The following is a 10,722-nucleotide window of genomic DNA, read 5'->3' as shown; positions in this document are numbered from 1 at the left end:
GAAGCGACTTCGTGATGTCCTCATGACAGAGAAGCACAAGCTAGAGCTAGAAATCAAGAATCAGCCTCCACCGAAGCCAAAAGATGTGGTAGAGGAAGAAAAGTCATCACTGGGAGGGTACACAGTGAAAATAAACAATTATGGTAGGGTTACTTTTCTGAATACTTATTGAACTAAGGCATCTCTCTGAAGAGAAGGCAGGGTGGCATTAGTGTGAGTTACAGTTGCCATTTGATATTATAGAGAAGCCTTTTTAAGTGTTTCTTTCATGCTGGAGATTCCACTTTAAAAGCTACTGCACGCTCACTGTGCTGTCCCAACCACAGTGTGTATTAATTCTGTCTGTGTAATGCACTAATGATCCCTGGTGTACCAACTAGTAGTTTTCCATTGCTGAGTGCTTAGCAGGAACGAAAGAGTGAGCTTTGGCTTCTCTGCTCGCCACGTAGGTGAAAGGAGAGGGAATTGCTCAAGATCCTTGTCATGCAGGGAGCAGGGGAAAAAAATGGGTCAAGGAAACTGCAGCAAAAGCAGATGGCTACCTCTGACTCCCTCTACACAGACTTGCTGCCCTTTTACCTGAGCTGATATGTGGTTTTTCTCAGAATCTGCAGGAATTAGGGAATAAGGCAATATATGAAAACCTCCTTTTGCTCTCAAGTTATTCCTGAATAATGCATGTCTCTCCCTTATCCCTCTAAAGATTGTTTCTGTAAGGCAGAGATCCTAGTCATTGCTAGGGGAGTTGGAATGCAATGTATGAAGTTTATGGAGGAAAGCTTAATCTCTCTTTTCACTTGTAGGTTGGGATCAGTCAGATAAGTTTATTAAGATTTACATCTCTTTAAATGGAGTCCAGAAGCTTCCAGCTGAGAATGTGCAAGTGAATTTCACAGAGAGGTGAGTTCATTCCGATGCACCACGCCATAGGGGAGAGCATATTTAAGAACACTGTTTGCAGGAATGGGTTGTGTTGAGCTCTGTTCTGGATCAGCCCTTCCCCCTGGCACTCCCTTTTTTCTTTTTTTAAACTTGAGTGATATTAGCTTTTAGTAGTACTTAGCACATACCCTTAAGAATAGCTCTCTTTAGAGGATATCGGGATATTTTCATTTTATAAATGCTTGTTGCACTTCATCACGCTTGACAGGGTATTTTGTGTTAGCCCTGTTTTTTGATGGTGACAGAACTGGAGTGTACATCAAATCAATCTGCCTTTCCAAGGTTGTAGCACATCAATGAGGTGGAAAGAACCCTAAAGATCTTGGTTTGTTGTGAGGTCTGGACAGGTCCTTTTAAGTCCTTGGTATTAATTCCAACTGAAGATTTGAAAGCCCTGGGAAGAAAGTAATTCAAGCCTGTTGACGTGCTTTCCAAAGAAATATGTCTGCTGAAGGGCTTTCAGACACTGTTTTTGGCAGCAAGGCACAGCAGTCTTACAATGATTGGAATATTTATGCCCTTCTTCCCTCACTTCCTGGTTGCAGGTCATTCGATCTGCTAGTGAAGAATCTGAATGGGAAGAACTACACCATGACCTTCAACAACCTCCTGAAACCCATCTCTGTGGAAGGCAGCTCTAAAAAGGTCAGTGCACCTCAGCTGTGAGAGATTTAGGTCCCTCACAAAGTACTGTGCTCATTCCCTGATTCTAGTTCAAGAGACTCATCGCTAACCTTTAGTCCCTCCCTTCTGTCTGTAAAGTCTCTTCATTGTGAATGTGATTCTTATTAATCTGTAATTGTCATAACTGTGGAATTATTCTCTGGAATCCTATTTCAAAAGATCATGTCTGGATATTATACTCTTTTTTTGAGGTCTAAGAGGTTTGAGTTTTGAGGTCTAAGAGACTTGTCAGCAGACTGAAATCTTGGGAAGTTTAAATAGACTTCATAGCCAAAGCAAAGTCTGAAACCTGCTCTTCCTTTGTAAGGGTGTGTTGCTCCAGAATTGAACACTAGTATCATTTTACTGCAACTGGTGATAGTATCCTTACTTTGGTACTTGGAGCACCTTTCTGGGCTCAGGGATGTGTCAGATCCAAGGGCACAGAATGCACACAAGTGGTGCTGCACTTAGTGACATCAAACGTGAAGAAAGGATGGTTCGATTGAAATTGCCCTGAAACTGGGACAGTGTAAAATTAAAACAACTGACATAAATGAGGGTGATGCTCTGGTGATTTTTAATGTGGCATAAAAGCAAGCAGTGGTCACGTACTTGCTAAGCTAAAGCTCCAGCAGACTTGTCTGCTGTGGCATGCAGGAGTTCTTTGTGAAATTTAGGTCAGGGTTGCAATTAAACAGTCTTTGCTTGTAACTTGCAAACTTATTGCAAGATTAAGCAATGCCCTAAAGCTAGTTTCTTATCCTTGGAGAAATAAATTGGGAGAGCCTCTGCCTGAACTTGGTGTTCTTGAAGTCTTGTAAATATAGCCACCCTTTACCCCACAGTCCTGGGTACTTTTACCATCCTGAGAATCACTGAATGGTGTTTCTGCAGCACTGTATCCTCTTCTGTATTGGTTTTACTGTACAGTACTACAGTTATATTAATCACACCATTTAAATCGTCCACAACAAGGTTAATATTTGTACCCTGAAGCTGAATACATACTATAATTTCTTTATGCTATGTAATAATCAATAGCTGAGATAAAGGTTTCAGGAATTTGTGAGTATAGGAAGAGATTTATGTTCTAATCTAACCTTACTCGTTGTGGCTGTGAGTAGCATCCCCCGATGAAGCATTCTAATTTCATGCCTTGCTGTTCACCATACAGATAAAGACAGACATGGTCCTTGTGATGTGTAGGAAGAAGCGGGAGGAAAAATGGGAATGTCTCACTCAAGTGGAAAAAGAAAGCAAAGAGAAAGAGTAAGTATCTCTTCAAACCTATATCTCATTTTCCATTTCATGTTCTCCCAATTGCTTTAGGCCTGCCAGGAGAGCAGATCTGTACTGCACTGACTGCACAGTCAGGCTGTGAGAATTGTTGTTGTGGGGAACAAGCCCCTGAGATGTTGGAGCAGCAGTAGGTTGGGTAATTTTTTTTGGTCCTAGCAGGACTGGCAGTGGAGGAGACAGGCTTTGAGTAGCTGTTTGCCACTCTCCTACCATTTCATTGCTAGTGATGAAGGCTGCTTCATAGGAAATGGGATAGATAAGACCTGCAGTGAGAGTGCTAATGAACCAATTAAAGATTCATTTCTATTTTTAATGGCTGCATTCATTGCAAAAACAGCTCTAGTGAGGTTGACTTTTCTTAGCTTAAGTGTATATTATTTAGAAATACATATATATTCTCTACAGCTGTGCTGGTTGAAACAATAACTATTTTGTCAACTGTATGTGAATTGCCTGCACAAAAATCTCCCTGTCCTTTTGGCAAGACAGGCCTCAAGGTCATTTGTATCACTGCCAGTACTTGGGAGCAATCCTACAAGCAGTTTAGGCACTGGATAATAAGGGTGGTACATTACAGCAAGAAGCACCTGGGAACAGGAGAAATTTTTATATAAAATGTAGTATATTACATAATAATTTTGTTATTTTACAGTATAGACATATGTTATTTTCCAGAAGAGAATGTGTATGCCCACCTTGAAGCATGGAAACACTCACTTTTGAGAAAGTTATGCCCACCAACAACTATTTATTTTGTGAGTGTTGATAGGATGATTTGCTAAAACTGGTTAGTCCTCACTAACCATACCGGAATTTAGAACTAAAGTACCTTCCCCTCTCAAAGGGCTTCCCTGGGGATTAAGAGAAGGCAACTCGACTACTAATGCACGTTGCTGGTGGGACAGGGTCATTTTGTGAACGCTGTATCTTGTGCAGAGCAGTCCTGCAGGCTGCCCAGCCTGTCACAATATAGTATTGCAATTTATTGCAAGTGTTGAGGATTTACAACATGACAAAATGAGTTGCTTCAGAAATAAACCTTGTGCTGGGGTCTGTGAGACTGCTGGTTAGCCTCATGCTTGGCTTGTGCAGAGCAGTCCTGCAGGCTGCCCAGCCTGTCACAATATAGTATTGCAATTTATTGCAAGTGTTGAGGATTTACAACATGACAAAATGAGTTGCTTCAGAAATAAACCTTGTGCTGGGGTCTGTGAGACTGCTGGTTAGCCTCATGCTTGGGGAACTTGCTCCCTCTGCTGATGTGTTTTGATCTGTGTGTTTTTCAGAAAGCCCACAGCTGCAGGGGGAACTTGCTCCCTCTGCTGATGTGTTTTTCAGAAAGCCCACAGCTGCACTAGTAAGTACCTAGAGGATTTTAGAACACAGGATAGAGAGGACGTGCTGTATAGCCTGATAATGTGCTTACCACATGGGTGGCACCATTTGTCACTTGGCTTCTTCAATTGAGAAAATTGCTTTGAAATGCAAGGTGTTAGAAAGAAGTCAGTTAATCTCTGGAGATAATCTGAAAAATGAGGAGCAGAAAACGCCTTTTGGGTTGTCAATGTGGCCACTTGAAATAGCTCAATGTGGTAATTTTTCTGTTTTTATTTACTTTTCACATGATGGCACAGACAGATATTAGCACTTTGTGTCTGTTATATTCCACTCCTGTTTCCTAAAATTAATTTTTGGGTGGTGCTTCAAGGGTCATGTTACTGCAAAATGCTTCCCATCATTCTTAGTGGGACAGCTGTAGGTATACTACTCAACTTGCACTTCAGTTGAGGTGTACTCTGTAGGATTCTCCCTACTTGGAAGCTGAGGCATGACTGAAGGCTGTCAGAATCTGAAGACACTGCCAAAGCAAAATCCTCAGTTACAAACAAATATTAGCTTTTATGGGTTTTTTTGCACGGAATTGTTGGAAATACCTGATCTTCTCGTATGTATCTGTCTTGCAGGAAGGCTGCCTATGACACCTCAGATCCTAGTGAAGGGCTTATGAACCTTTTAAAGAAGATGTATGCAGAAGGGGATGATGAAATGAAGCGGACCATCAACAAGGCCTGGGTTGAAAGCAGAGAAAAGCAATCCAAAGGGGACATACCGATGGATATTTGAAAGTACTCTAAGGGCCGCCTTAATACTGATCTTCCATGTGAGACACGCTGTGCTGCAAAGATCATTGTTTACACAACCTTCTTCCAAGCAAAGACAGTCATTTTCCATTTCAGGTTGGAGAAAATATTTAATTAAAATAGCTTATAAAGCATTTCCTTCAGTCAAGTGGTTCACCATTTCCTGAAGAGTGGAGCATAGGTATATCCTTACCCCTCCTTGAAAAAGCATCTCAGATGAGCGGAGAGTGTTGTGAAACCGAGAACAGAGTGTAAAAGAAAAGAAATCCTAAAGTAGGATGGGTGGAGGCCTCTCTGTTGCAAGTGACAGCTGTACCCATCTGGTTGCTGGGGCTGATGTCACGCTCACTATGTGGGGAGTGGGTTTTTTTTGATTCAATGTGGGAAGGTATGTTGAACTGTAAAGCACGTCACAAAGGGAGAAACGCTGCAGAAAGTAGAACCACTATCTCAAGCACTTGATAGCTGAGCAGAAATGATACGGTGTTAACCCTGTGGTATTAAAATGTAATGGTTACTTTCAGAAATTAATTACTGGCTGTTTAACCGCTTTGCATTTTGAAAAATGAAAACAGCTCTTTAGTGCCTATGCTAGACCTTGGTGGTGTCTTTGAGGTGGCATCAGTGGCAGGAAGGAAGCGAGCTGATGCTGGACAGGGAGTGAGGAAAAGAGACAAGCTTTGCTTTCTCCTTCAACTTTCAAGGGTTTTAAAGTAAGAGAGCAAAAAGTATATTGAGGTAGCTTATACTCCAAAATTTGACTCAACTGGGGGTGATGGGTTGCTGTCATTTTGCAGCCTGTGTGCCTTCCATCTGGTGGTAGTACCATTTTACTTGGCCTGTTTATTGCAGCCTCTCCGCCCCACTGCCAGGGAGGGGGACAGAGTAGCCATTTCCCCTTTATTGCCTTGCTTTGAAGAAGAGTACAGAGCAAATGTGAGCTTGGCAGCAGGCTTGTTGTTATTCTTTCCTTCCTGCTTCCTTCTCATGTGTCTCCCAAGGACAGATTTGTTTGATGTTACTTTAGGAATTAAGGAAGCCATTACTCTCCTATTATGGTCTGGACTAGCTAGGACTTACTTGCTACCTTGTTCTTAAAGCATTGACTGCGCGCTGTACTACAAGCAGGTGATAAATACTAGCACACTGTAGTTTCTAATAGGTCCTTTATCCACTTTTCTCTGCTTGTTAATATACGTATATTAAGTTTGCATAGCAAGAGTATCTAAACTTGAGGCCATGTTTTACTTCCAGTTCGTGCTCATCCTTGTTCATGGCAGACTACTACTTTGCCCTCTTGTGCAATTTCATTTATGCTTTTACCCAAATTACCATGGTGAACTTACCCTATGGTGGAAAAAAAACTGCTTAAACGAGCCTTGTGCTGTATGTCTTTATTTCTCATGTTGCCCATATCACAAAGCTCAGCCTAGCTCTGCAACAATCAGGTAGTGACTTTCTCTCCTCAAAGTAAAACTGCCTCTCGTACACACCAGCTTAATTCAGTTACACTGCTGCTTGTCAACTGATACCAACTGCAATCCAGGAAGCGAGTTTAATGAATCGGCGTGGCTTCTCAACTTCCTCTTATTTGATATTGATGCTGGAGTCCTTCCTGGATGATCTTGCTTTAATTACTGGAACACACAAACTGGGCCTGTTCTGTGTTTTCTGCTCCCGACCGCGTATCCAGGTGGTGATCTACCACATAGCCCTCTGTATCCCAGACATCTCAGCGTGGTCAGCGAAATGGCGGAAAACAATCCTGCTGAGCCTCCAACGCCGCCTCACCCCCCGAGGGCGGGACGTCAGGACACACCTATTGCGGATCCTCACAGGGCAGCTGTCCCGGGGCAAGGCAGCGATCTCTTTATCAGCCACTTCCTAAAACAGAAGACCACAGCATAGAGTTTATCTGTGTTCCCCAGGATTTTGAGGGGATTATTGCCAGACCTCAAAATGTAGCTGTAATGTAGGTACCACCACAAGCTTCCCTACTGCCTTGTGAGTACGCTTTGCTATTTGATAGGGAACTTGCCCTGTCTTCCTCACTTGACCTTTTCTTTCTGGGCACCCTAACAGTGAATGTAAAACAATCCATGTGAAGATCACGGAATCATAGAATGGTTAGAGTTGGAAGGGACCTTAAAGATCATTGAGTTTCAACCCCCCTGCCATGGGCAGAGACACCTCCCATTTGACTAGGTTACTCAAAGCCCCGTCTGGCCTTAAACACTTCCAGGGATGGGGCATCCACAGCTTCTCTGGGCAACCTGTTCCAGTGTCTCACCACCCTCACAAGAAAGAATTTCTTTCTAGTACCTAATGTAAATCTCCCCTCTTTCAATTTAAAACTGTTACCCCTCATCCTATTGCTACACTCCCTGATAAAGAGTCCCTCCCCATCTCTCCTGTAGCCCCCATCAGGTACTGGAAGGCTGTTATAAGGTCTCCATGGAGCCTTCTCCAGGCAGAGATCCCAGAGTTAACCTTATTACACAGACTAAGCAACCTCATGCCAGTAATTGCAGTGAGTAAAAATCTGCTTGTCACTGTCCATGTTGCAGGGTGGGCTTGTCCTTTAAGAGACCCAATATTTAACCTTATTACAGACTGAGCAACCTCAAGCCAGTAATTACAGTCAGTTGAAATCCACTTGGCTTTCTCCTTGCAGGGTGGGCCTAAACCTGTGGGCCAGTCCTTTAAGATGAGATGAATTTAAATATATGTTCCTTATTAATGGCCTTCCCAGATAACATGCTTTAATGTGAGTAAAAGGGATACATGTAAGTGTACTTTGGAAGGAGTTGCAGCCAGAGGAGGGTGAGTCAAAGTGTCTCTGTTCTAATGAGAAGTCTTAAGAACGGTCTTTCTATGTACAACAAGAGAGTTCAACAGTTGTCAGAAAGCACCAGGTAGCAGCAAATGGCATTTCAGAAGAACAAGTGAGCTCAGCAGGGAAACGCAGCCTCAAAGAAGTCGCTCCAGGCCAGGTAAGCACCCCTGACTGCAGCGTTCTTAATATGCTATTTTCTGAAGGACAGAAGGGCTCAATGAATCCTGTGTTCACTCATGGTAGGAAGTCACAGTTGGAGGTAAAAGGAAGGTCTGATGTTCAACTACAACTCCCATTGTGTTGTGTGAGTGCTGAAAAGCAGCCGTGTAACTTCTAAAGAGATGTTCCCCTTCAAAGGATGATGGCATCAGACAGCAGTAATGTGACTTTCAACTTCAGTAACAGCAAGGTCAGTAGGATTTCTTGTCTTCAGAACACATTTCTGCTACTGGTCTTGTCCAGTTGTGCATCGAATCTGTGCATATAGCTGTATTCATACACCATCTAGTACAGCCAAACACTTGCAGTATTGTTTTGGCTTATTTAATTCTTACAAGTTTTATTCAGAAAGCAGCCTATACTTTCAGAGAAAACTTTTAGCTTAATTTTTAAGACTTTAGTTTTGGAGCCCAAATGAAATTTTGTAGGGGAGGAAAAAGTTACTTTTGGGGAATCTTTTTCTTCAGTGTAACTGCTGCAATGCTTTGTGACTTCAAAAGGGGACAAATCAGCTGAGGAAGACCAAAAGCAAAGCCAGTTGCAATCCATTTTCTTTCCCTGTGTAAGGACATCCAACAGAGACTAGACGTGCCAAGAGAAGGGTGAAGTCAATACATAAAAATGGATTCATACACTTTCTCTCCCAGAATGTTTAAGGGTGAAAGGATCTCCCCGCAACTAGGCACGGCCAGATTGAATACTTATGGGAATGCTGTAAGAATATTCCTGATACTTGCAAATATTTTTAATGCTTAGTAAGGAAGGCTGAGAGCAGGGCAGCGAATACGCACATTTAAAAAAAATGCATCTAACACCCAGATCTGATGCAGTTTTTATGCTTGTAGCTCATGCAAGGAGTAAAATTAAGTATTACTAATTAAACAAAGTGATGGGTTTAGCTGGATGAGACTTCCAGGTTTTTAAATAAATTTAAGAGCAAAAAATCTAAAGTTTACCCAGGAATCTATAAATGTAACCATATAATATGCCATACTATAGGAATATAAAGAAAAGAGCTTTCTTGGACGTATGTTAGTGACAGCTGTGAGGGAAATAATGAGACTTTATCATATGTAGTGTTACAAATACTGCTTACGTGAGAAGCACTGGCTTAAAAAATGTTTTTAAAAAGGCGAAAACCCCCCAAACCCAACACACACAACCTCTAGCCAGGCGAATACACTATTAGTTTTGCCCTAAACACCCCCAAAAGGCAGAGGCCCTGAAGACACCTGCAGCAACTATGCAAGGTGATGTGATTCTGTGCTCGTTGGAGAAACCCAAGTGTTTGTGACCCCAAAGGGTCTCCATACAGCAGTGGCTACAGCCCAGGGCCCGTAGCGAGAGCCACGGTCGGGCCGGTGGCCGGTACCTGCAGCTCCTTGGGGAGGATGGTGTTCTTGCGGATGGCGTTGATCCTCAGCCTCTGGTCCGCGTACTCATAGGCCAGCTTCCGTCTCTTGACGTCCCGCAGCATCCTCCAGTCCACATAGTAGCTCCGCACTTGCCTCGTGCACGCCGAGGGGAGCACCTAATTAAGAAAATTAAGCTTATGATGCCCACCTGTGGCACGGACAGTTGCCAAGCTCCAGTGTGAATTATCCCCATAAACGTGTCTTCGTCAGACTTTTTTCAAATTATTTCCTTGCCAGCGAGGGATTTACCACACGGGAGACACGAACAACCCGCCGCGACGGTGACGCCCACAGCCCGCCCCGGGGCTCAGGCCTGGGCTGACGCGGGGCCGGGGCTGAGGCCGCCGCCGCCGGGAGCCCCGGGGCTCGGGCTGATGCGGGGCCGGGGCTGAGGCCACCGTCGCCTCCCCCAGCGGTCTGAAAACCCCCGCAGCCCCCCCGCCGGGCCCTTCCCGCTCCCCGGTGCTTCGGCCGGGCGGGATACGGCCCCAAAAGGGATGAAGGAAGGAAGGGAGCCGGGCTGACCTGCCGAGCGGCCTGCAGCGCCCAGCCCAACATGGAGGCCGCCATCTTGTCGGCCAAGTACTTGGATACCCTACATGAAAAGGCTATTATTCATACCAGTTGTTACTCCAAACATCCCAGAAATCAGGTGACGGAAATTCCTCCCAAAGACACAATTATAAAAACAAAACTTGAAAACTGGTTTCTGCGCTGATATTTTGAAAAGAAAAAAAAAAAAAAAAAAAAAGAACCCCAAACCACTTGAGAGAGCTGTGCTGTATGTCCCAGCGCTGATGTCAGCCCAGCCGGCACCTCCATCATTAGAGGGAGCTGGCGCCTTCCACAGAAACCTCAAGACCCGAATTTGGGTGGACCGAAAGGATCCCAGGTTAAAGAGGAAAGTCTGTGGAAACGCCAGGGGAAAGAGCTCCACCGGGAAAATGCGATGCAGAGACACCACACCGTGTTGTGGGGTCCCTCTCCAGACCAGCCCCTCTGTCCTGTCCGCCTGTCTCTCTGCGGTCGCCTCCCCCAGCGGTCTGAAAACCCCCGCAGCCCCCCCGCCGGGCCCTTCCCGCTCCCCGGTGCTTCGGCCGGGCGGGATACGGCCCCAAAAGGGATGAAGGAAGGAAGGGAGCCGGGCTGACCTGCCGAGCGGCCTGCAGCGCCCAGCCCAACATGGAGGCCGCCATCTTGTCGG

The 10,722-nt window shown here is 44.5% G+C and overlaps 2 protein-coding genes across 4 annotated transcripts in view; one reads left to right on the top strand and one right to left on the bottom strand.

Moving 5' to 3' along the window:
• Window positions 1-6,424, top strand: part of CACYBP (calcyclin binding protein) — a 27,708-nt gene extending 21,284 nt beyond the window's left edge. For 2 of the 3 annotated variants that reach the window (XM_014948728.1, XM_014948741.1), the window contains exon 7: window positions 5,014-6,424. In XM_014948728.1, coding sequence (XP_014804214.1) covers window positions 5,014-5,031 — 18 coding nt within the window. In that variant the 3' untranslated portion in view covers window positions 5,032-6,424. Of the gene's footprint in view, window positions 1-88; window positions 144-803; window positions 901-1,487; window positions 1,588-2,782; window positions 2,878-4,871 lie in introns of all 3 variants that reach the window. The other variant, XM_014948734.1, reaches the window with a different exon arrangement.
• Window positions 6,425-6,427: 3 nt separating this feature from the next.
• MRPS14 (mitochondrial ribosomal protein S14) lies at window positions 6,428-10,103 on the bottom strand. Its single transcript, XM_014948752.1, has 3 exons — window positions 10,044-10,103; window positions 9,476-9,634; window positions 6,428-6,932 (listed from the first exon to the last, which is right to left on the bottom strand). The coding sequence occupies exons 1-3, from the start codon at window positions 10,086-10,088 to the stop codon at window positions 6,750-6,752; spliced, it is 387 nt and encodes a 128-aa protein (XP_014804238.1). The 5' UTR covers window positions 10,089-10,103; the 3' UTR covers window positions 6,428-6,749.
• Between the last annotated feature and the right edge of the window lie 619 nt (window positions 10,104-10,722).

This window comes from Calidris pugnax, unplaced genomic scaffold, assembly GCF_001431845.1.
Source record: "Calidris pugnax isolate Ruff unplaced genomic scaffold, ASM143184v1 scaffold30, whole genome shotgun sequence".
In the NCBI taxonomy this organism is placed as follows: domain Eukaryota; kingdom Metazoa; phylum Chordata; class Aves; order Charadriiformes; family Scolopacidae; genus Calidris; species Calidris pugnax.
Note: the sequence above shows the minus strand (reverse complement) of the source record. Positions and strands in the feature narration are given on the sequence as shown.